Raw genomic sequence first — 26,660 nt, 5'->3', positions numbered from 1 at the left:
AGAAAAAAGTGGGGATTGTATCATATTCCAATCTCTTTCTTCATGGTTTATTTGTAGTTGTTCTTCTTCAAATGTTATGCTTCTCCTTTTCTTTCTTCATCATTAAGACTATTTTGTTATTTATTCGTTTTTATTATTCTTTTAATTTAAATCTTTTTGTAGCCTGCAGGACCATTTTTAGTTATGAGGTCATAGACTACCCTAATAATAAGAAAATAAGCCATTATGTCTGACATTGCCATTTCTCCAAGAGGTGGTTAGGCAATTCCATGTGGGCCAGAGGCATTGTAGAGAAAACAGTATGCTGGCCATAAATGCTGATTTCCTCTATATAGACCTGAATTCTCTAAAGAAGAAAAAGAAGAAAACGGACAGAGAGAAATGGTCTTGCTGCATTGTGAAGATGGGAATTGAACAAAGAGAAAGGTTAGATCAGGGATGGGTTGAGGAGAAAATGAGACCCAGTGAGGCAGAGGGTGGGAGAAAAAAAAGTAAAAATGCAAAAAAAAAAAAAAAAAGGACAAGATACAGGGCATCTCTTATCTAGAATTTGAAGTCTGAAATATTCCAGAATCCAAAACTGTTCTCATGAGTGACTGACATAGTAATACCTTAGTTTTCTGATGCACACAAACTTTGTTTCTCATACAAAATTATAGAAATTAGTTTCATATTTACACTTGGCTCCCATCTAAGAAATTTCATTTTGTATATACAAAACAAAGGTAGAGTGAAAAAGAGCAGATCTTACTTAATGCTATGTTGCATTTCTATCTGTTACTAAAACTAGAAAGGCCGACAACATGCAGTTTGGAAGCACTAAATAGACGCTCATAAAGAAAACTAATTGGAAACTAGCTAGACAGATCTCTCACTTTCAAAGTACAATAGCTGCTAATTATATCAAGACATATTGCATATTTACAAGCTCAAGACAATCTGTTGAGTAGGAAGGTATCGGGTTTCTGCATCTTGCAAACCTGGCTGGCATTCTTCAGAGTCTAGCACCCAGTCCTTCCTCTAAACTTAGAGGCTGTGATATGATGTACCTCTATTCAATATGTAAGTCCAGAATACATGAAGCGTTTACCTTTTAGTCTTAACCTGCTTCGACTCTTTGCCATACTTTCACTTTTCACAATTTCCTTCTCCAAGAATCCCTAGTATCTTACATATTATGAAAGACCCTCTGATTATGGGTACGTAACACTGAGTATGCAAAGGCTTTCATCAAGAGAAAGAAAATGTTGGACGAGAATTGTGTGTGCACATGTTGTGTTCATTGCAGAATTTAAAAAGAGGGAGTGCAGAGAGGCTGGAGAGTCAAAGCCTAAAATATTTATTAATAATTTATTCCATTTATATTTCTCCTTCATCTATGGAGCTCTGGGTGATATGTAGGTAGTCCCCAAGTTATGAACAAGATATATGCTGTAGTTTTGGTCTTAATTTGAATTTGTATGTAAGTCAGAACAGGTACATTTTTTACATGTAACTCCAGATATCTGTGTGTGTGCGTGTGCGCTTTAGATAGCATAGGGAAGGGCTAACACCCCTCACTTTCTATCCCACTGATTTTGAAAAATGTGGCTTATTATGGAAACAAGGATTTGTGATAAAGCTTCAGTGGAGACACCTATTTTCCATGATAACTCTTTCAGGAGGGAATTTCCCTTCCTAGGAATAGATTTCTCTCACTTCCTGTTGTTTCGCCTCTGTTTGTAACTATGAGTAAGTTGGATGTTTGTAACTTGGGGACTGCCTATACACCAAAGAGAGAAGGAGAGAGAACATGAGAGAAACAGAGAGAGAGAGAGAGAGACTGGTCAAGTGTACATGGAATTTTATGTCCCAGAAAAGATTTAAACTGGAATCCAACCAATTTAAATCTTTGCTGCTCCCTCTTCCTTATGACAGACTTCAAATATTTAAACATGGCAATCATGTCTCATCTCAACCTTCCCTTCTGCAGGCTAAACATATTCAGCTCTTTAAGCCACTCCTCATAGAGCATGGTCTCCAGATCTTTGATTATTTCAGTCACCCTCCTTGGACACCTTCTAGATTGTCAATATTCCTCTTGAATTGTGGGGTCCAGAATTGGATACAGCATTCCAGGTGAGGTCTTACCAAAGCAGAATAGTAGGGCACCATGACTTCCCTTGATCTAAACACTATACTCCTTTTTCTGCAGCCCAAAATCCCATTAGTTTCTCTGCTGACGCATCATGGTATTGGCTCGTGTTCAATTTGTTTTACACTAAGACTCCAAAACCTTTTTCACCTAAACTGTTGTTGAGCCAAGCGCGACCCATCCTGTATCTTAGCACTTCATTTTTTCTGCCTAAGTAAAGAATCCTACATTTCTCCTTGTCATTTCTCTTAAGGTCATTTCAAATTCTAATCCTGTCTTCTGGAGGGTTAGCTGTCCCTCCCAATTTGGTGCCATGTGCACACCTTCTAAACCTTCATCTAAGTTATAAATAAAGATGTTGAACAGCTCAACAGGCCTAGGACAGAAACCTGTAGCATCCCACTAGTTACTTCTTTCCAAGATGAAGAGAAACCATTGGTGAGCACCCTTTAGGTTCAGACAACCAATTACAAATCCACCTAATAGTAGGATTAGCCCACATTTTACTCATTTGTTTACACGTGTCTATTTAGATATACTACCACTCACACTGCAATCAAGAAGCCCGTCTCTCTGGGGCATTCAAATAGTCTTAGCTTCAATGACAGAGTTCTGCAAACTAGTCTCACTGAGGTCAAAGTTTTGTTTGTTTGTGCTAGATGGGTTGACAATTATTTCAAGAAGTACAGCTTTTACAAGTCTTACTTTGTGATGGATAGTTCAGTTCCTGGAAACTTTAAATAAGTTGAAAACCATGCAGACCACCTGATATTGCTGTACAGCAAATCCCAACATTGGCTCTTCTGGCTGGAACTGCCAAGACTTGCAGAACAACGTTTTGGAACAAGGGCATGACTCCTAATGCTGAGTAAGACTTAAGAGTGCCCCCAACTTTTTGGAAGTGACATAACTGAGAAGACGACCCATGAAAAAGTGCTTTGCCCAGCTTACCCCCAAACCTTAAGCTGATTCTGTGCAGATCTCTCTTGATCTTACACCAATGTATTGCATTTATATGATCGAGAAGACTAGCAACCTCCCTGGTTACTATGCTAAGCACAAAGGAAGGTCAGAGAGCTCTGTCTCTCCTCAGTCACAAGTGATGTCAAACAAAGCTTTGGCTGGCAGCTCAGGGCTTAGATGCAAGGCCAATCCAGATTTTCCAGCATGCGTCCTAAGGAACCTGCTGTACCTTCTTTTCTTGGATAACCTTCTGCTTCTGAGTGAAGACCTTTCTTTTTCAATGGGCACCAGGCCTGTTGAGTTGTTAATTTTAATCTCCATGCCACATTAGCTCTGAAATTGTTTTGTATGCCATCCTGCCTTTTTTATGTCTCATTAGTTGTTGCTTTTATTGTCTTTAAATTCTGAGTGTGTTGTAAGCCACCTGGAACGTTTAAATGGGGGGGGGGGGGAGGAAAAAACAGGGAAAGAGCTAACAAGAACACTCTAAATAAATAATATAAATAGTAAAGGTACACAGAAAAAACACATTTTAAATGGTAGTGGTACACTGGGAAAAAGGTCCTAGAAAGAGTCCAAGAGGCTTGGTATCACTAGAGAAAGTCCCACGGTCTTGCGACAACGCCATTAATTTCATAAAAAAAATTTCAGCAAGAAATATTCAAAGATGATTTTGTCAGTTTCTTTTTCTGGAATACAACCTATATCACACGGGGAGAGAAAAGTGAGCTGGATCTTCAACTTCAGTTAACTGGCCTATAGAGCCACTTCCTCCCTGCATGCCATGAGATACCAGGCAGAAAAGAAACAGATAGCAGTCCTGGGTTGTTGTAGGTTTTTTTGGGCTATATGGCCATGGTCTAGAGGCATTCTCTCCTGACCATGGCCATATAGCCCGAAAAAACCTACAGCAACCCAGTGATTCCGGCCATGAAAGCCTTCGACAATACAGGTAGCAGTCCTGCTTCCCAAACAGCCTTCCTGCTCACCTCCAGAACATGGTGCTGCCATGCAACTGTTTGCATGGCAGATCCAACTTTGGGAGGCAAACACTAGCAGCACAAGTTTTCAATTAATCAAAAATGTGAGTGTGGAGCGCACAAAATTGGAGGGATAACTACGTTTTACCGCCAGAGCCTTTTTGATTAAAGCACCTTCACTGTGGAAACTTTTCAACCACTGCTGGATATCAATCTACATTCTGCCTATCAGCGAGGTATAGGAAAAGAGAGAGAGAAATAAGGATTTTATGCCACATCAGGAATTAGGCATTAAGATAGAGAACCAGAGAAGGGCTCAATACTGACAGTAAATTAGAGAAATGGGAAAAGACAATTCCCAGACTCCACAAGCCAGCACTGGTTGTTAAAAGGAAAGTTGGGGGATGAATATAAGAAAAATGCATAAATTACATTTCTTTTAGCCTTGAAGCTAGTTCTGTTTCTCTCCCGCCCAACCCACTCTGAACTTGCTAGCTCCGAGTACAACAAAACGAACAAAGGCAACTGCCCATTACATCAAGTTAATATTTTATTTTTGCACGAATTTTGCACACAATAAGCCCTGGGAGCCCCTGGTGGCACAACAGGCTAAACTGCTGAGCTACTGAACTTGTTGACCGAAAGATTGGTGGTTCCAATCTGGGGAGCGGGGGAGCTCCCGCTGTTAGCCCCAGCTTCTGCCAACCTAGCAGTTCAAAAACATGCAAATGTGAGTAGATCAATAGGTACAGCTCCGGGGAAGGTAACAGTGCTCCATGGAAGTGTCTACTGACAACGCTTAGAAATGGAGATGAGCACCACCCAGAGTCGGACATGACTAGACTTAATGTCAAGGAAAAACCTTTACCTTTTACGCAATGATTAGTTTCATGTCTGCATATATATTTAACACATTTCCACCTTAGACCAATGTTTCTCAAGCTCTGCTTTTCAGCTCCCAGAATCCTTGATCATTAACCAAGGCAACTGGGGGTACTGGGAGTTGAAGTCCAGATCACCGAGAACTAGAGTTTGTGACTCATTGCTGATAGTTATATGCAGAAACAGAAATATTCAAAATAATATTCTTGTTTAGATGATTATACAGCTGCTTCATTTACCCTTTGGCTTAAAATAACTTTTTATAACATTGTATTACAATCCACAAGATCTATTCATGTTTACATAGAATGAAACAAGTTTATAACTTGGATCATAAGAGTTAGAGATGCAGATCTGTTAATGCTGATTTCGAACAGTCTCTTTGTATATAAAATAAAGACAACAGGACCAAGGAACCCACACTGCAGGACAACTGATTGTGTGCCTGCAAAATCTGACTTAGTTTTTGATAGAGCTTGGAAGTAATAAATACTATATAATTGTTGAATAAAGGCATTTGGAACTGGGAATGGATTTATTTTCTGCAGCCAAATATCATTATTTCTTTTCTCTTTTCAAATAAAGAGATTTCGCCCTCTTTAGAGAGGATGCTTTTGTAGAATATGGATTTGATGTCCAGTAGAAAATGAGATACTTTTTACATGCCCAAGAAGGTGAGATTACTAGAATGTGTGCTTGGATATTTTATTTATTATGTCTGAAGCAACACATTTCAAGACAATTCAAACCATTTTGTGTATTTTGCTCTCTCCTATAGTATTTTTCTTACTAATAAGAATGGGAAAAATAACCATCTTGATGGTGGATCAAATTTATCTCAATTCATATGAGAATGGAATATTGCTGCTGTTCCTTGAAGAGAGGCATATGTGCCTCTGAGGAAAATGAATAGAAGTGTGTGTTGGCCATCGGTTTTTTGCATTCCCAAGTGCTTTAACCCCAACCAAAGGTGCTGTCTGCAGAAATCCATGCTGGCGCAAGCTGCGCCAAGGCTTTGGTGGCTGACAGGACTTGCTCTTTGATGCGCTCAGGTGGTACAAAGCCAGCTGGCTGCCATTACTCTGTTGCCCTGGGAACCACAATTGAAGTGTACTTCTAAATCTGCACAGGAGGTACTTCTGCACCATTGCCACAGCAGCTCTCGCTGTGCAAAGTTAAAGTCGCGTAGCAGCTCTAGCTACAGCCCAGCTGGTGCCCATTAATGCTCCCTGTATGACAGGAGCAAGCAGCTAGTCTTAGATGCCTCATTCTTGCCACTGACAAAACAGAAGGATTTATCACTTTATTAATGGAGATGAAACACTCTTCTGTGTGTTTGAATAGAGAGGGGACTCAAAAGAAATGGGGGTTTTAAGGATGGCTTTCCGGTCTTCCTGCCTTTTTGGTTCAGCTTGCCATCATTAACGGGCAAAACGCATCATTTTTACAACCAGGAATGTACTTAGAAGTCCCACTGAATTTGCAAGCACATAAGGCATGTGAAACTGGAAGACTAATTTTGAAAGACAGGGCTCTTTGTTTGGTAGTCGGGGGTTCAAAGTCTGGGGGAGGCTGAAGAAAACCAGAATATGTTCTATTGCTGAGATGTTATTCTGCAGGAGGCTTTCAAGTTCAAAATATGTATTGTTTCATAAAATAAATTAGACTTTCAAACTTGCAGACCATTTCTTCCCCTCAAAATAACTGTAGTCTTCAATAGCCCTATTCAGTTATCCTACTCTTGGGACAGGATTACTATGCTGGTGAAGAAGGAACTGCATATTAACACCATTTCTCTCCTCATCCCTTCTCACATAATATTGAAGGTGAACGTCTATGATAGACTCCATGTAAATTGATATAATGTAGCATATTGAAAATAGGGAGATGACCTAAGACAGGAAGCCTAGACAAATCCTTCTTGCTACCAAAAAATCATCAGCACATGGAGGGAAACAAGGATGGGGAAATAAAGGAAGGGAACCAGTATACTATGCCCTTCCCTTCCAACATGTTCACTCTACAGCAGTGGTTCTCAACTTGTAGATCCCCAGATGTTTTGGCTTTCAAATCCCAGAAATCCTAACAGCTGGTAAACTGACTGGGATTTCTGGAACTTATAGGCCAAAACATCTGGGTACCCACAGGTTGAGAACCACTTTGTTGTTGTTCATTCGTTCAGTCGTCTCCGACTCTTTGTGACCTCATGGACCAGCCCATGCCAGAGCTCCCTGTCAGCCGTCACCACCCCCAGCTCCTTCAAGGTCAGTCCAGTCACTTCAAGGATGCCATCCATCCATCTTGCCCTTGGTCGGCCCCTTTTCCTTTTGCCTTCCACTTTCCCCAGCATAATTGTCTTCTCTAGGCTTTGCTGTCTCCTCATGATGTGGCCAAAGTACTTCAACTTTGTCTCTAGTATCCTTCCCTCCAATGAGCAGTCGGGCTTTATTTCCTGGAGGATGGACTGGTTGGATCTTCTCGCAGTCCAAGGCACTCTCAGAATTTTCCTCCAACACCACAGCTCAAAAGCATCGATCTTCCTTCGCTCAGCCTTCCCTAAGGTCCAGCTCTCACATCCGTAGGTTACTACAGGGAATACCATGGCTTTGACTAGGCGGATCTTTGTTGCCAGTGTGATGTCTCTACTCTTTACTATTTTATCGAGACTGGACATTGCTCTCCTCCCAAGAAGTAAGCATCTTCTGATTTCCTGGCCACAGTCTGCATCTGCAGTAATCTTTGCACCTAGAAATACAAAGTCTGTCACGGCCTCCACATTTTCTCCCTATATTTCCCAGTTGTCAATCATTCTTGTTGCCATAATCTTGGTTTTTTTTATGTTTAGTTGCAACCCAGCTTTTGCGCTTTCTTCTTTCACCTTGATTAGAAGGCTCCTCAGCTTCTCCTCGCTTTCGGCCATCAGAGTGGTGTCATCTGCATATCTGAGGTTGTTAATGTTTCTTCCAGCAATTTTCACCCCAGCTTTGCATTCATCAAGCCCCGCACATCGCATGATGTGTTCTGCATACAAGTTAAAAACGTTGAGAGAGAGTATGCAGCCTTGCCATACGCCTTTCCCAATCTTGAACCAGTCTGTTGTTCCGTGGTCAGTTCTGACTGTTGCTACTTGGTCCTTGTACAGATTCCTCAGGAGAGAGACAAGGTGGCTTGGTATGCCCATCCCACCAAGAACTTGCCACAGTTTATTATGATCCACACAGTCAAAGGCTTTAGAATAGTCAATGAAGCAGAAGTAGATGAGAACCACTACTCTACAGCAAATGGTTGAATAGAGTAGATGTAAGGGGTGGAGGAAGGCTCTCCCTGTGTCTTACTTTACTTAGGCGATCCCTCGTTGGACAAGTAGGATAGTCTTCGAGGATCAGTATTCTTGTGGATCCGTAGGTGGTTGTGGAGCCCTAATCTTGACCTGCATCTTCTCCCACAGTGAGGGCATTGGTTTCCAGGTAGAAGGCGGTCTCGGTCGGGGTTGGCTTGACGCGCCTTCCTCTTGGAATGTTTTTCTCTTTCGCCCTCCCTTCGCCTCTTCAAATTCTGCAGCACTGCTGGTCACAGCTGACCTCCAGCTGGAGCGCTCAAGGGCCAGGGCTTCCCAGTTCTCAGTGTCTATGCCAGAGATTTTAAGGTTGGCTTTGAGCCCATCTTTAAATCTCTTTTCCTGTCCTCCAACATTCCGTTTTCCGTTCTTGAGTTCGGAGTAGAGCAACTGCTTTGGGAGATGGTGGTCGAGCATCCAGACAACGTGGCCGGTCCAGCGGAGTTGATGGCAGAGGACCATCGCTTCAATGCTGGTGGTCTTTGCTTCTTCCAGCATGCTGATGTTTGTCCACTTGTCTTCCCAAGAGATTTGCAGGATTTTCCGGAGGCAGCGCTGATGGAATCGTTCCAGGAGTTGCATGTGACATCTGTAGACAGTCCACATTTTGCAGGCATATAGCAGGGTTGGGAGGACAATAGCTTTATAAACAAGCACCTTGGTATCCCTACGGATGTCCCGATCCTCAAACACTCTCTGCTTCATTCAGAAAAATGCTGCACTCGCAGAGCTCAGGCGGTGCTGTATTTCAGTGTCGATGTTGGCTTTGGTGGAGAGGTGGCTCCCAAGGTAGTGGAAATGGTCAACATTTTCTCCCTGTGTCAGTGGAAAGAGGCAATATATGTGCATGTACTATTGACTGAAACATATCCCCCTCCATCCACTGATCTCTGCAGATTCAAAATATTGGTATAATTATGATGGCCAAATATTGCCAGGATCTACACACAGCCTTCCTTTCAACTATGGAGCAGGATCAATGGCTCAGATAAAAATATAATTACTGTGATTTTTTCCATTCACCTTATAAAGATCCAAGTCCTTGAGGATCAAACACAAAACAGCTCCTGCACTGCTTATACTACTTCAAAACAGGATTTAGGGCTGAAGTCTGGTATAAATGAAAATGAATAGATGTAAGAGAGGAACAGTTATCTTCTACGTTTGCAAGAGGTGAAGTGCTAAACATTTTGCTATGTGTGTAGTAAATGTAATAAACAATGCTAGCTTAGCCTGCAAAAAAAACCCCCAAAAACCTTTATAAGGATCCAAGTTGGTTAGGAAAGCTAGTTTTTTCTCATACTTTCTCTAGGGCAACACCACACTCGCAAAAGCAAAAAAAGAATTCCAGAAGCTTGTTTCCTTTTTGGCAGGCAATAGTGGTGTATGATATTAAATTGTCATGGCTTAACAATATTTGGAGCTCTTTCCATAAGAGTAAATTCCCAAAGAAAGCTTTATATTCCTTTGAATACAATTTATAAAGCCACACAAAAGAGGATGTAAAGTATTTTTTCCCCAGTGAAAGATTTTGGTTCAAATATTTCTGTTTACTGGAAAAGGTTTTTAACAGTCTTATATAATACAAATATACAACTGTGGAAGGGACAGGACCAATTTTAACCTCTACTTCTGGGGTATTCTAGGGGTACTCAGGTAGAAGAATCGCTGCATTTTGCAACTTTTTTTAAACAATTGCGGCAGTGGATGGAGGAGAAAAATCACCCAGATTGTTTTTATTATTAAAAAAGGAGTTCTAGAGGTTTCTGGGACTACACTTTGCCCACTTTGTTATGTAGCAGGGACATAAATTTACTTACTTGGGTAAATCAAATACCTATTGAAAAACCTACATGGTTGATGCAAGAGCTCTACTACACATGACTCAGAAGGCATCAGGGAGGGGGACTGAGTGAACCTTGAAAAAAGAGAGAGCCAATTGCTCAGTTCGTATTTGTCTGAAATCCCTCTGCCTCCTCATAAGCATGGCCTTGAAAATATGATAGAGAGGGGGAGAACTCTTCGAACTATGTAGGGGAAATATTCCATATGACTGGTAAAGTCTCAATTCAGTTTGATACAGCTAATGAAGGATCTGCAAAGATGTTGAAGTATTTTATTTGACATTAGATTACTTTGTTGAAGAAGAGGGTTCAACTAATCCCAATGCTTTAAAAAAATATTGACCTTTAAACTACCCTGGGAACCTTTCTGGCTGATGAGCGGAATCAAATTGCTTTAAATAAATGAAAAATTCCATTAATTCCCCCCTCCCCTTAAATATAAGAAGTCCTGCTGTAAACATGAATATTTTGGATTAATGAAATCCCAAATTGCCTTTTGCACAATAGACAAGAATAAAAGCACAGAGAAAGGATCTTGGGCAGTTCCAGAATGGGCAATTTCTTTTTCTCTATACCAAAGGAATCTTTTCTACTCCGGCTGCCTGCTAATGGCACTCACTTAACTAATACTAATGTCTGCTCTTCCAGAGCAAAATGTCCTTTCCGATAGATAGCTGTACTTGTGCTGCTATGGCAAAGATTACATTATAGTATATACAGGAAATATGGTCAACACTTTCAGAAAAGGACATGAATTCCCCCAACCACTAACCCTCAAACAACCTGGGAAAGAAAAAAGAGGCAGGAATGCAGACTTCTGCAAGTGCCACAGCCTTCACATAGGCATTTTTAATACAACACTAAAAGGTGACCGTCAGATCATGTGAAGCTCGTAGAAGATTGGATGTATTAATGACTATTTTTGACAGAAAAAAGAGAGCATGCCTACATGCTTCAAAACAGGTTATTTGCCACCCAAATCTCTAAAACCTTCTTAACAGCAGGGCAAGGTATCTTGTTCGCACAAGCAGACAAAGGGACCGGCACCGACAATTATGGGGCTTTTGCCCTCTGCTGGTTTTTTCCATCATTACATTAAGATAAGCTATTGTGCATGAGGAATCACTCTCCTTGTGCATCGTTTCCTATTCACACACTCACATCCCATCTCCCTGCAATATTACCGCAAGAGCACTTTCGAGTCAAGTCTTCCCTTTTAGGAGGAAAGAGCGATGAAGAGCGCTCTCGTTGCAGGCACGGATTTGAAATATTTATGACAGATGCCTTTGAATCATCCTCCTCTCCCCGCAACACCCCCACGCCCCAGTTTTCTGAAAGGATGAACCCTGACTTGTGGGAGGCAAGGGCAGGCTGCATCTCGCACTGTAGATAAGGCAGCCCTTAATCAAAATGAACTCCTTGCTCGCCACCCACCCGCCCTCCATCTACCCAGCCTAGTCGATGCCCAGGAATGACACTGCCCTCTTTACGCCTCACATTTCCATAAGGCATTAGAAGGCGATGCTTTTAAATCCAAATAAGATGGACGCTCTGAGCACAGCTCACTCACTTTCTCCTTCTCAGCAATAATAAAGTTACAGAAGGTATGTGCTTAAGTCTTAATGAAATGCTAGGCGGCACATCGCCTCCTCTTCTTCCCCCTTCCAATAAAGTCAAGTAATGCAAATGTGAGATCCCTACAGTATTATTAATTCTGCTACACCGCACACTGAGGCAGTGATGCCGGGGCAGGAGAGGTGTACATTACATCTCTATTGTGCCAGCTGATCTCGCTCGGGGACAAAGGCTTTCGCCCTGAAGGAGAGGGCAGGTGGCAATGCCAGTCTTTTTGCCCTCCAAGGATTTCCCACTGAAGGAAAAGGTGAAAAGGGGGGGGGGGAGAGGGGAGAGCAGATTTAATTTCCTACAGCTGTCAAGCTGATGTGATAAATCAGCATCTCTACAGCTACCAGTGTCAGACCTTATGAATCTGTCCTGGTTTTTAAAATGACAGTATCTTGGCATGTAACTGATTTGTTTTAAAAGTGACTTTATTGTGCTATTTATGCCTCTTTGGAATCAAGAAATTTCTCCACCTCTCTTCCCAGTCCGACCCCAGAATCAGGCTGTGTGCTGTTATTTTACGGAACCACTGGTGTCCAGCTCTTTTTCTCTATTATTTACTTGAAGCATTTCTATCTCACCTTTCACCCAAGAAGCTAAAGGGGGAATACATGGCTCTGCACCTTCCCACACTTCCTCACAGCAATGCTAGAAGGCAGGTCAGGCTGAAGAAGAGTGAATGAGAAACAAGAAAAAACTTGCGTCAGATGTAGGAATATTTGGTAGAGTGCAGCATAGACAGGTAGGAAACAGGAGAGAAAATACACAGGATGTTCTGGTAAGGCTTTAAATCGTTAAAAAAAGACTTTTAACTTTTATTGTTGCAGGTAGCACATCCCATTTGAAAGAGTAGAGAGTGAAAAGAAAGTTACCTAACTTTGGCAGCAGAGTCCCTAAGACTGTCTCTCACGTCTGTGCCAAAGCATCTTTAAGTAGAAAAGTCTCATGCTGCTCCCTTCTCAAACAAAAGTACTAAAGGCTTTTGGGAAGAAGGAGGAAGTGACCTCTTCATGAAGGGTGGAAGGGGGAAAAAACCCTTAAGTTTCACAGATCCAGGAAAAAGGGATGAAAATGCACTACAAGGTTCCACTTGTCCATCATTGCTCAACATACAAGTGTTGATGCTTCTTCACTTCCAACGTTAGGTATAAGGCAGTGGTTTCCAAGCTTTGGTCCTCCAGGTGTTTTGGACTTCAACTCCCAGAAATCCCAGCCAGTTTACCAGTTGTTAGGAATTGTGGGAGCTGAAATCCAAAACACCTGGAGGACCAATGCTTGGGAACCACTGGTATAAGGTATTTAAAGTAGTTCACAACCATTTGGCCACTACAATCAAAATCAGTTACTAACCAACAAGAGAAAATAAATGAAACATATTCATTATATTAACTTTGTATATAAGCACAGAAGTATTACTGTTAAGATGGTTCAAAAGTGAAGTTCTACTTTTGGACTTGTTGGATATTGGCAGCTGAATTTATGGTTGCCTGCTACAAACACCTGACATCCACTGGGAAGTAGCAGGCAAAAAATGAAAGGACCAAGGCAGTGACATCTTCAGCCCACCCTCCGTTCAGAGATCATCCAGCATGCCAACACTTTAAATCAAGAAATAGCTTTCTAAGATCTACAGAGATACTCGCAGGAATACCTCAGCAAGCAAGAGTCTAAAAGTGCGAGGCTAAAACCCGGAAAATCAATCTGTGGCTAATACCAAATGAGAGACTCTCTCCTGGGCAAACAGAAGACTGGGCAACCTGGCAGGTGCTGAACAGACTACGCTCTGGTACCACGAGATGCAGAGCCAACTTAAGTAATGGGGCTACAAAGTGGAGTCCATGACATGCGAGTGTGAAGAGCAAACCGCAGACCACCTATTACAATGCAACCTGTGCCCTGCCACATGAGCAATGAAGAACTTTCTCACAGCGACACCAGAGGCACTCCAAGTGGCCAGCTACTGGTCAAAAGACATTTAGTATAATTTTAAAAGGACCTGCCAAAGACAGCCAGAATATAGCCTGATTCCTCTTCAATTCATTTAATTTTCATTAACCATGACAACTATGTTCATTGTGCTTCTGCAATCAGCCAAAATATAGTTTCTGTCATTTGAAAAAAATGAACTGAGATTTTAGAATATAAAGGACTTTTACAATTTTTAGAAAACAAATACTTCCAGGATAAGGAAACTTCTTGTTGTGTGCCTTCATTTCATACTGACTTGCTATCATGCAGTTTTCTTGAAAAGAGGGGTTGCTTTTATCTTTCCCTGAAGTTGAGGAGGTTGTGACTGCTCCAAAGTCTCCAAATAGGCTTTCATGGCTAAGTGGAGACTCAACCCCTGATCTCCAGAATTGGAATCAATTGTCAAACCACTTTGCTATGCTGGGTCCTGTGGAAACTTACCATGGTCTCATTTAAAGAGTTTTCTCAAACTGAGAGAATGTAACTCCTCCCACTGAAAAGAGTAGGTTTTTTTCAGCTTGTATGCTTGCCCACAGTATCTGTAGAAGTCTTCTCCAATGAGTTGACTCTTTTCCCTTTTTTCTACAGACCATATATTGAAATCAGAAATACAATGAAGTGAACAATTCTGACTTCAGTATTCAAAAATACACATTTGACGTATTTGGCTATCTGTCTTTCCAAGTCCTAGTTTTCTTCTGATTCTTTTAAAAATATTTTATTAAATATATTAAATGCATAAACATATTTATAAAATTGAAAATATAGAATAGACCTAACAACACCACAAAGCATAGTAAGATATAGTTAAGCGGGGGGACGGGGAGGGACGTGCTATCCAACACAAATTTAATCCTCCTACCCTATTATAAAAACAACTACCTTAAAAAGTTGACTTCCCATTTATCAGGAAAACAGTATATAATTTTATCCTTTAATATTTCTTTCATACCTTACATTTTTATATTAAATTCATTCCTAATTTCTACACTTTCTAATTTAAACAAGAAAGGAAAAAACAGAAACGCTTTCCTTATAATCCTATCTCTTTCTGAAATTTAATCAAAAGTAAATTACTATTCAAAATCTGCTGACATCAGCTCCCGTTCTCTTAGTATCAAACAGAATGTAAGTGCATTTCAGTCTCTGCAAACTGTTCGTTATGGTTTTCCTTCAGCAACTGAGTTAATGTTTCAATTCCTGAAATGCCTAGTAACTTATTATATATGCTCGAGTATAAATCAACCTCATGTATATATTGAACGCAGATTTTTGGGCTAAAATTATGGATTTTGATACGACCATGGATATGTCAAGGGTCATTATTCAGAGAGGGAAAACCAACAATGTTGACTCAGGCGGCGAGCCACCACTAGTCACGGCCACCATTTTTGCACTCAGAGAAAGTAAGATAAATATTTCTTTTAGATTACCCGGAAAGAAGAGGAGGAGGAGGAGGAGGAGGAGGAGGAGGAGGAGGAGGAGGAGGAGGAGGAGGTGGTGGTGGTGGTGGTGGTTTATTTATATTCCACCCTATCTCCCCAGAGGGACTCAGGGCGGATTCCAAGCTCTTGCCTTTTGCCACTCTGCTTGGAGAAGGAGATGGTTTCTTTATTTGGTAAGAGTTAAAGTACAATACAAGCAGCCCCTAAATTATGAACAAGATAGGTTCTGTACGTCTGTTCTTAAATTTAATTGTAAAAAAAATTTAAGTAAAAAAATTTAAGTAAAAAAAGGTACATTTTTAAGTGAAACATATATTGCTTAGCTCTGGATGACGTATGGAAGGGTAACTTCGCTGTGGTGTTTGTTTTGCTGTTTGTGACCCTGATCATAAGATTTTCCCTCACTTTCTGTCCCTGAGAAAATTGGATTTTGAAAAAAAAAATTGGCTTGTTGTAGAACCATGGATTGGTGGGAAAGCTTCAGTTGGGAGGCCTTTTCCCCATGACAACTCTTTTAGGAGTGAATTTCCCTTCCAAGGCAAAGATTTCTCTCACTTCCTGCTGTCGCACTCCCGTTCTTAACTATGAGTCATATGCAAGTCAGATGTTTGTAATTCATGGACTGCTTGTATTCACACTGACCAGTAAGTTGATTTTTTGACTAACATTTCAGCCAAGCTAGCTCAGTCACAACAGTAAGAATACTCTATGCAAAATATTGGAAAATATTTTAAAAATCTATCTAAAGAGGACTGGATGAGTTCCCTATAGACTCATGCATATGAATATTCGTGCTGCTGTGACTGAGGTAGCTTGGCCAATTTCTCGAGTACAGTCTCCATTCTGATTGATTCAATTAAGATATTTTCACTATTTTAATGACATTGTTGTCCACATAGAAAGCACATGAATTATCTGTGGTCATCATTTTTATTTTCCTAATATTCGACTAGAACTCTGTCTTTGCACTTTTCCCTTGACTTTCTGTAAAACAGAATCTGACTATTTCTCCATCTAGCTCAGCGTTGTCTATTCTGACCGGGAGAAGTTTTTGAACATCGCTTCTTATAGCAAGGGCGAAATAAGTACAGTTCACAGCCTATATGCTGCACTCAACTCCTTTCACTGCGCCCCAAGTGCCACTAGTTCTCCTCAATGTTCTTCAACACTTCCATTTCTGGCACAATTCTAAGGCACACTTTTCCCTGTTTAAGGCACACTAAAATTAGGTAAGCCTTAGAATCACTGTTTTTTCTTTAAAAAAAAAAACCAACAACAACCTCTTACTTTTTACCAGCACCAACAGATATGCCACCACCACCATTTTGTCCTCAACCTCAACCAGGCTGTTATTTACCAATATTTTAACTAGGCTCTGCTTCCTGCATTCTCTGTCTTCCTCACTAGCCCATGGACTTAATACCTTATAGTTGCATGTCGATAGATGACTTACAGGTTTCTTCACACTCCCTCCTCCACGGGAAAGATCACATTACAACACTGCATTGAAACAAAAAAAGGTATTGTGCATGCAGAGGGAATTCTAAAACATATTCCAAGATTTGGTGAAATACATTACTAATAATCCCCCACTCTGGCCAAACACCTCTCCCTTTGTCCATATCCCAGACAAAATGGCAATCAGAAATGGTACACTGCAATTTCCAGCTCCCATCTGATCTAGGGCATTGCCAATGGAAGGGAGGTTTGGGGTGGGTCTTTCGTTGGAGGCATTAATTCTGCAGCAGGCACCTCTTAAAAATTGGTCCCCAACCCTCACACAATCAGCCACCCCTATTCAATGGGATTTCATTCTTTAGAATAACTTGGTGACAGTAAGGAGTGATCATGAGGTTTCCATATGTCTAGTACGTATGTATTTTTCCATATATTGAAGTAAGCGTTTTAGTGGTAATTCAGGATGGTAGCTAAAGGAGTGGAAAGTAATTACAAGATCTGCCTTTCTTGAAGATGTTAAAGACATGTTTGCAATATTTTGCCAACAAGAAAGTGACACCTTTTATACAAGCAAAGATAGAACTACAACAGGTAGTACATGCTAAACTTCTATTATTCAATTTTTAAGCATGAATTTTAAACTCGTGTCCTTTATTTAATCTCTGTTTTGTATATTTTAATATGTATCATTTATAGAAATACATTTTAATATATTCATTATGGTATTTTTACAATGTTTATATGTTTTAATTATTCTGTAACCCGCCTCAAGCCACAAGGAGAGGCGGGTAAGAAATAAAATTATTATTGTTTGATGCACAACAAGATTAGTACACAGCAAACAAAATCACTATGCTGGCTTTTGATTTGATCATATGTCGGACACTACCCAAGTGTCTAGGACTGTGTGATGTATCAGTGAAGAATGTGTATAGATCGGAGTAGGGTGGCCAATTGCAGCCGACAGATGGTCATTTTGTCAGTGCCAATTGTTCTTAAGTTGGCACTGACCAAGTCTTTAGGCACTGCACCCAGTGTGCCAATCACCACTAGGACTACTTTTACTGGCTTGTGCCAGAGTCTTTGCACTTCTATCTTTAAATCCTCATATCGTGTCAGCTTTTACAATTGTTTCTTGTCAATTCTGCTGTCAATTGGGATTGCAACATCACTAATCCATACTTTTTCCCCCAAAATCGTGAGGTCAGGAGTATTGCGCTCCAAAACTCTTGTCAGTCTGAATTCGGAAGTCCCAGAGTATTTTTTTATAATAAGAATTATTATTATTATTATTATTATTATTATTATTAAAAACCAGAGTATGGGAATTTTAATTTCTTGCCCTACAATTCTCCAATTGCCCTGTTTGTTGGGGAATTCTAGGAGTAGTAATAAAAGTAACTTTTCCAAGCTCTGGTAGTAAGCCAGTTCTCAATGTCACAGTTGTTCAACAAAGTCAAACATATTAGGAATGATGAAAAGTATTTGGCATCTATTTAATGTTATTAAAATGTTAATACTGAAACTATGTGATGAGTTGTTATTGTGCTACCTTCAAGATGTTTCCAATTTATGGTGAGTCTAAAGTGAATGCATCACAGGGGTTTCTTGGCAAGATTTGTTCCGAGGAGGTTTGCCAATGCCTTCTTCTAAGGCTGAGTGTGACTTGCCGAAGATCACCTTTTCCATTTTCTGCGGCTAGAACAGGATTTGAACCCAGATCTCCTAGGGTCCAATCCCAACTCAAACCACTGGCACCATGCTGACTCTTTCAATTAAGCTACTTTTTGCTATTTCAACAGGCTTATCTACCTCCAAAGTGCAACTCTGGCACACAAAATGTCTAGCTACATACCTGAGAAATTTGTTGGAAAACGCTTGAGATATTTGTTCCCTAACAATCAAATATGCCAGGATATCGAATTTTTCCCCTTTGGCGCCAGCCAGAGCGATATGTGTGCCCACATCACTGCCTTTGCTTAGCTTGAAAATTACTAGAATTTTGTTTAAAAAGCTCCTATTTCTGCTTCTATTCTTATAAATAGGATTTTACAAGAACAGATTGCAGACCAGCTTTGTGCGTTTGTTACCAGTGAACTTTACATTTTCATTCAATATAAGTGTGCCATATATACTGACTCCTCTTCCTGCCAACCAGATTCCTGTGGTTTTCACATCTGAACAATATTTTGCACCTGTGGAGCATATCACACCTAAGAATACTGTGAAGTACTGTCAAGGCAGCAAGATTCCCCCCCACCAAAAAAAAAAACACATGGTAAGAACATAGAACTATAAAAATGAATAGTAACAGCTTTAGGAAAAACAGCACCTAAACAAGAACGCATAACAGGGTCAAGCTACAACTGGCAGCTTTCCCAACATTTACAAGCAATCATAGCTGTCCCTACTTATATATGATATACAGTGTATTTATAAATAAACAGCCACGGATTCTGGGGGAAGAGAGAGATCCCAACAGCAGTGAGTATAGGGTGACGCTCAACTAGACCTCGCCCTTGTCTTTAGTACAAGAGGATCATGCCCCATCCTCTATGTCAATAATATGATTCAACCTTCTGAGTAACTTCAGAAGAGCCAGACTTGTCTATGTCTCATGGGTTGGTGCTGGAATAATATGCCCAACTACAGTCTTCTTTACCATCCAGATCAGTCTTGTTTTTAAGGACTGCAGCTGATCTCAAAAAGAACTGCTCTATTTCTGAATCAGTCTGGTAAACTATTCTTTCCTTGTATGAGAAATCAGTCATGTCCTTTAAAAGTGAAGAAAGAGCAGACTTGAGTATCCAGCCCACTAGGACGAATGGTGCAGCCCCAGCCCTTGAAATCCATTCACTCTACTCTACTCTATGTAGAAGCACAAACTAGCAAGCAGCTCTTTAAGGGCAGGTCTGTTAAAATGGAAAGCACACAAAATTGAAAACCGAGTTTATATTATTTAATCACCTCTGCCCAGAAGGTCAAGATAATCTTGCTCTACCAGAATGTGAGTAAAATGTGCCCTTTCCCACATTTCATCTAACAATTAGATCAATAGTTCAGATTTCTGGAAGCAATTTTTAGTGACATCTAATTTGCTCAGTGCAGGTTGAGGAGGTCTGTGTAGCATTATCCATTGAATATTCTCTTCAGTATTATTGAGCCACTCCATTATGTGCTGTAGGGAAAGAGCAGCATCTCCACAATGTCTGGGAACAGGGAAATAGTTATAAAAATCCTAATAATACACACACTATTTAGAGACCCTAAGGAAATTTACCAGCATAAAAGCCAGCAAATGTCTTCTTCCTGCCTATCATCACCAAGATAAAGCTTTGTTCATGCAGTATGTACCATTATTATGTAAAGGGACAAAAATGTTCTTTAGAAATACTGGCTCCAGATGGCGCAATGGGTTAATCTGCTGACTGACAGGTTGGCGGTTCGAACCCGGAGAGCGGGATGAGCTTCCATCTCAGCTCTAGCTTTTCACGTGGGGACATGAGAGAAGTCTCCCACAGGATGGTAAAACATCAAACATCCAGGTGTCACCTGGGCAACGGCCTTGTAGACGGCCAATTCTCTCACACCAGAAGTAATTTGCAGCTTCACAAATCACTCCTGACGTGAAAAAAAAAGAAAAAATTGATGAAGGGTGAGTGGATGGGAAAGACTAAATTTCTGTTCAAGAGATTCTTAAATAAAGAATATCCTGTACCCCTCAATCTGTGCCCTCTGGAACTTGATATATGTTTAAGGTTACACTTATCAATGAAAAAGTGTGTGATCCTTTCCATGGCAACATCATCCATTAGATCTATCAGTTTCCCAACCGCACTCTGGGAGAAACAGTTCTCTACCAGGGATACGTTACAGCCCCCCTAGAAAGCACTTTCCTGTATGGAGAGGCCTAAAACTGCCAGTCTTCCTTAAATATAAGTTAAGATTTGTTGTGTAAACATCAGTACATGTGAAAGGGATCTGGAGTCTTAGTACACTATAAGCTAAACATGAGTCAACAGTGTGATGCAACAGCTAAAAAAGCCAATGAGATTCTATGATGTATCGACAGGAGTATAGTGTCAATAACGAGGGAAGTCATAGTCCTACTCTCTTCTGCTTTGGTCAGATATCACCTCAAATAGCCCAGCGTCCAGTTTTGGGCACCACAATTCAAGGAGGATGTTGACAAACTGGAATGTGTGCAGAAAAGGGCAAGCAAAATAATCAAAAGTTTGGAAGCCAAGTCCTATAAGGAATGGCTTAAGGAACTGGATATCTTTCGCTTTGAAAAAAGAAGGCTGAGACAGAGCCATGTTTAAATATTTGAAAGGATGTTACATTGAGAAGGGGTCAGGCTTGCTTTCTGCTGCTTTGGAGGCTACAACACAGAACAACAGATTCAAACTGGAAGGGAAAAAAGATTCCACCTAAACATTAGGAAGGACTTCGTAGTGGTAAGATCTGTTTGGCAATGGAATATGCTGCCTTCTCAGAGCGTTGCGGAGTCTCCTTCTCTGGAGGCTTTTAAACAGAGACTGGATGGCCATCTGTCAGGGTACTTTAATTGTGTGTTCCTGTATGGCAAAATGCAGTTATACTGGGTAGCCCTTGTGGTGTCTTCTAACCCTATGATTTTTTATTATTTTGGGTTATAAATAATGAATTTTATTTATATTCTGCTTTATCTCCCCGAGGGGACTCAGAGTGGATTACAGTATACACATGTATAGGCAAACATTCAATGCCTTTAATAAAGTAAACAACAATGGCATACAATGTACAAACAAAGGCAAAGGTTTCCCTTTCCATTTCCGACGTCTGAAGGGAGTGCTCAAGTTCCATTTTCCATGCCGAGGAGCCTGTTGCCCATAGACCCCCTCTGCAAGGGCACCTTTTACCTTCCCGCCAATGTAGTACCGATTGATCTATTCACTTGCATGTTTTCGAACTGCTAGGTTGACAGAAGCTATATTTATTTATTATTTTACTTCATTTATATACCACTTTTCTCAGCCCTTGGGTGACTCAAAGCAGTTAGGCTAACAGTGGGAGTTCATCCCGACCCACAGCTTCGAATTGCCAAACTTCCGGTCGGCAAGTTTTTCTGCAGCTAGAAGTTTAACACACTGTGCTTCCACAACCCTATATATGTGAGAAATATAATTGTAAATCCGTACCAGAAAGATGCTTAATATGTCCCTTGCTCTGCTGATTTCTGGAGGAAAAGGGGACATGATGCCTTCAAAATATTTACTGATTATTTCATTTATTAAAAGATTTCTATCCCACCCTATAGCCAAAGTTATCAGGGCAACATACAATGAAATTCCATTTTGAACTGTTTGAAAAAAATAAGAACAATTTTAAAAGACTCTTTTAAAAGTATAGTATGCCACTTAACACTTAAAACAAGGCAATATAAATTAGCTAAAACAGTTTAAAATAAGGTAAACCATAGCACATATCCAAATTGGATAAAATCAATTAGCTTCCAAAGACTTTAATAAAAGAGACTCATTTTAACTTGGTGTCTGATTGATACCAGTGTTGGTACCTCTGACTGGAATAATACTGGCAACCAGTGTAATTTCTTTAAAACCATTGTTGTTGTTGTTGTTGTTGTTGTTGTTATTATTATTATTCTGTATGTTATGCCAGTCAGAAGCCTATGTGTTGTATTTTCCAGTCTAATTGCAAAGCTATTGCCTCATTACAAAGTGAGCTACTGTGGCTCTGAATACACACCAAATGTCAGTCTGACCTATAGACATGTATCAAATGCCATACTGATCTGAACTAACCCGTTGCATTAAAAGAAACTGACAAAATTTAAGAACAGAACACTTGACAGGTCATTTAACTCACAAAAAGTCCCATTCACTCAATGAGTAATCTGCACACAAAACTTATAATTACACATTCTTTTGCCATCCTTTCATACCCTCGCTTAAAAGAGAAATGCAATACCAGTTTGCTTCCATTTAGAACTGACGAGAATGGGTTCTCAAATATATTACACTTGGATTTTGTTGTTTCTGTAGTCTTTTCTCTATGTTAATAAATTGATTCAGGGGCTAGTTGGAGTAATATTCCTCCACTGAGTCACAATTCCAAAGAGCCTTTCGAAACACTTGAAGAATCATTTCAGACATCTTTAGATTTTTCCTTCTACAAAAAGAAGATTTGGCTGTTTATTTGCAGCTGCTGCCGTACCCCTCATTCTTGGATTTCACAAACCTGAAGTCATACTAGCAATGGCAGAGAGAGATAAACAGAACAGGCAGATGGTAACAAAGACAAACACAATTCAGCATGAGTTTCATCCTCTTCCTTGGTATTGTTCTAAGCATCCTACTCCACGGGGAAACCAGCTACTATCTTTATATATGCAACAATGAAACTTTGCTTTCCTACAACCCAGTAGTCTTAATAATTGTATACATTCAAGTCCTAGCTAGGAATAGCAACATACTACAAAATTAGCAACATTTAAGTGTCTTTCCATGTTCCATTTCATTCACAGAGAGGAGGAGGTTAAAGGTAATAGATCTACAATTTGCCCCACTAAGTCTGTGACATTCTCAGAGTTCCTGAGATTTTAATGAGATCTGTGAAAATTAAGTGATGCAGAGTATCCATGGGCTGTATTTCATCTCACTTCAGTGCTTTGTCAGCTCTCTTCATTGTTCTAATTCTGCCAGCTACTCAGGTACCAGAATGATCTACTATCCTTTTTTGCCTCTGTGGAAGATTTACTACAATTCAAGATATAATAATAAAGCTGCCCGAAGGGAGATGTCCTTCCACAATTATACCAACAGCTACCTGCTCACCATTGAGTCTATCTATTTGTTTATCATATATAAAAAGAACCACCTTGCCTCACTATCGGAAGGCACATTTTCTTTCCCTACTCTGTAACTTGTTCAGCAGTACTTTAGTGAGGTGCTAATAAAAGAGACCAAATCACTGCTGTTAAAGGTTTTTATTTAATAAATGTCAAAAATATTAAAGCTATATGTCTTTCTTTCAAAAAGAACCTTTTCTCTTAAATACTCTTCACATTCGTAAAGGATTAACTCTTCTTAACAGGTTACTTCTGTGCCTCAAACCTTCATCTCAAATACCATACATAGATACAGAACAAGTATCTAAATAGGTAAGTACCACTGTCCTAAAAAGGGCAGACAAAATGTTTCCTTTTTTGGACAACATGGATTCAAAGTATTAAAGGTTTTCAGAAGATGGTGAAAATCCAAAGGCTAAGTGTAACATTAGCCCTGCCTAGAATAGAACCTCTGAAATGCATGGGACTCATTAGTCGCAAAGGGTCTGCTTTGGTAGGACAAACATTGGATTAAGCTTCCAGTTAGTGGTTGTTATCTATATATGAACTAGGTGTATTAAAGGACTAGGCTGAATTGGTATGTTTTTAAGTACAACAAATAAATTGTGGCTGAAGCCACTCTGAGTCCCCCTTGGAGGGTGAGAAGGGTGGGATAGAAATGTCTGAAATAAATAAATAAATAAATAAAATCTGGTTGTAATCTGTATCCAGTCAACTTTGATTTATGGTGACCCTATGAATGAGAGACCTCCAAGTTGACTTATCACCCAACACCCTGCTCAGGTCTTGTAAATTCAGAGCTCTGGTTTCCATCTGGAGTGTGGGTGGTCATCTGTTTTTCCTCCTGGCTTCTATCATATGAAGCATATAGCCTTACTTATCTTTTCTAATGAGCCATGCATAAGATATAGCCAACGTATGGTCAAAGTATGACAATACGGCCAAAGTATGATAATGTCAGTTTAATCATCATGACTTCTAGAAAAACAAACCTTGAATAAGCCTTTGGCCTATAAAGCCCTTTATGGTTCCGGCTCAGCTTACTTATCCTAACATATCTCCCTCTATGATCCACCTCGGAGGCCCTGCTCTTGATCCTGCCACTCTCAAAAGTACAATTGGTGGGGACGAGAGACAGGGCCTTCTCTGTGATGGTTCCTCATCTGTGGAACTCACTCCTTAATGAAATCAGGTTGGCCCCCTCTCTGCTATTCTTTAGGAAAAAACTGAAATCATGGTTGTGGGACCAAGCATTCGAGCAGCAGACGCAGCAATAATACTGTAAATTACTTATGTGACTGACAATGGACAGATATCAGTTTACGACTCTGGATTTGAATTTGGTTAATTTTTAAATGGAAATTTATAATTTGAGGTTTTTAACTAATGTTTTAAATGTTTTATTACTATTGTTTGTTTGGCATCTAATGGTTACTGTTGTTTGTTTAGCATCTAATGTGAGCCACCCTGAGTCCCCCCTCCCTCCCCAGGGGTGAGAAGGATGGCATATAAATGTCTGAAATTTTTCCTACTTCCAACAGACTTCACTATCTCTGAGGATGCTTGCCATAGATGCAGGCGAAACATCAGGAGAAAAATTGCCTCCAGAACATGGCCATATAGCCCAGAAAAACCTACAACAACCCAATAAAAATAATACTGCAGGGCCGATTTTAGTAGTCTACAATGTAAAACTCTTCTCAAGCACAAAATCTCAAACAAGTTGATTATCTTATCAGCTGTTCCAAGAATTCCACATAACATAATAACTAACCCATACAACCTGATATTGTGTTAGTGTCTAATGATTGCTTTGGAAAGGATGAAGAAAGCAGAACTCCCAATAGTGACTAATCAATATAGGGAACTTGACCAGAAATACATTCAGGAAGTTTGAATATGTTTCACGAGCAGAATGTGGCAGCCAAATGTCTCTGTTACAAATACACTTATGATCAAAACAGGAATCACACTGAAGATAAACAAAATCCTTCAGAGAATTCACTGATGTCCACACAGGAGGGAATAACCTGTACCCAAACATTTTCAGCATATTATTAGAATTAAACCGAATTAAACTGAATGAAACTTGCATACAGTGAGGTTATTGTGATTACAAACAGGAGACAAAATCATTTACATAGAAGCATTTTGATATCACATATACGTTTCCAGATAAGGAAAGTAAGACATCTTATAGGAAAAAATGAGCAAACAAAAATCTTTGAATTTCACTTACTTTTATTGTAGCAGGTTGCTAGTACCCCTTTATCAGCCGGACTGGCACTTATGTGCCAAATTTCACCAACTTGATGCAGAAGAACATTTTTGTTGATAATATTATTTTCATCATCAAAATCAATGATGTGAATCTACAAACAGAACACAAAAACATTAAGGTTTCATTTCTTCAGAGTAACTGAATTATACAGAAGAATTTCATGAAAGCAGCATAAGTTTTTGTTTTATAAAGATGAGTACCCAATAATAACAGGGAAAATATTTGGAATATAGACCCAGAAATATCTGATACTGCATGTTACAAAAAAATCCAAATTCAACAGCAAAAAGAAAAGGGAGAAAGTGTTTTCAAAAATTATGCATTTCCATTGAAAATATATTATTTGTACTGAAATAGGTCTAATCTACAACCCTTTCGCATCACACAATTATGATGCATTATTCTACTTAAATTGCCACAATTCCATCCTGTGGTATGTTGTCTGGTGAGGCATTAGAGTATTTTTGTCTGAGAATTAAAAATAACCATTGGTAAACTGCAAATCCGAATATACTAGAGGACATTGTCACAGCAGTTAAAGTGGAATCATAGAACTATAATTGTGTACAGGCAATCCCCGAATTACAAACATTGGCTCATTGTTAAGAACAGTGGTGAGACCAATCTACCTCTAGGAAGGGAAATTCACTCCTGAATGAGTTATCATGGGGAAAAGGTGTCTCCACTGAAGTTTTATCACCAATCCTTGTTTCTACAACAAGCCATTTTTTTTTTCAAAATCCAATTACTATCACAAGGACAGAAAGTAATAATAATAATAATAATAATAATAATAATAATAATAACTTTGCTTTTGTATCCCACCGCCTCCATCTCCCCGAAGGGACATGGGGCCAAACCCCATCAACACCATTAAAATTAACACATTAAAATG

General features: G+C 39.8%; 1 protein-coding gene across 1 annotated transcript in view; it reads right to left on the bottom strand.

Annotated features, from left to right (window-relative positions):
- The window catches only part of EIPR1 (EARP complex and GARP complex interacting protein 1), a 99,534-nt gene that overhangs the window by 51,450 nt on the left and 21,424 nt on the right, over positions 1 to 26,660 (bottom strand). Inside the window, exon 3 of the mRNA XM_060752756.2 lies at positions 25,724 to 25,856. Coding sequence (XP_060608739.1) covers positions 25,724 to 25,856 — 133 coding nt within the window. The remainder of the gene's footprint in view (positions 1 to 25,723; positions 25,857 to 26,660) is intronic.

The sequence above is a fragment of the Anolis sagrei genome, chromosome 1 (assembly GCF_037176765.1).
Source record: "Anolis sagrei isolate rAnoSag1 chromosome 1, rAnoSag1.mat, whole genome shotgun sequence".
NCBI classification, from domain to species: Eukaryota; Metazoa; Chordata; class Lepidosauria; order Squamata; family Dactyloidae; genus Anolis; species Anolis sagrei.
Note: the sequence above shows the minus strand (reverse complement) of the source record. Positions and strands in the feature narration are given on the sequence as shown.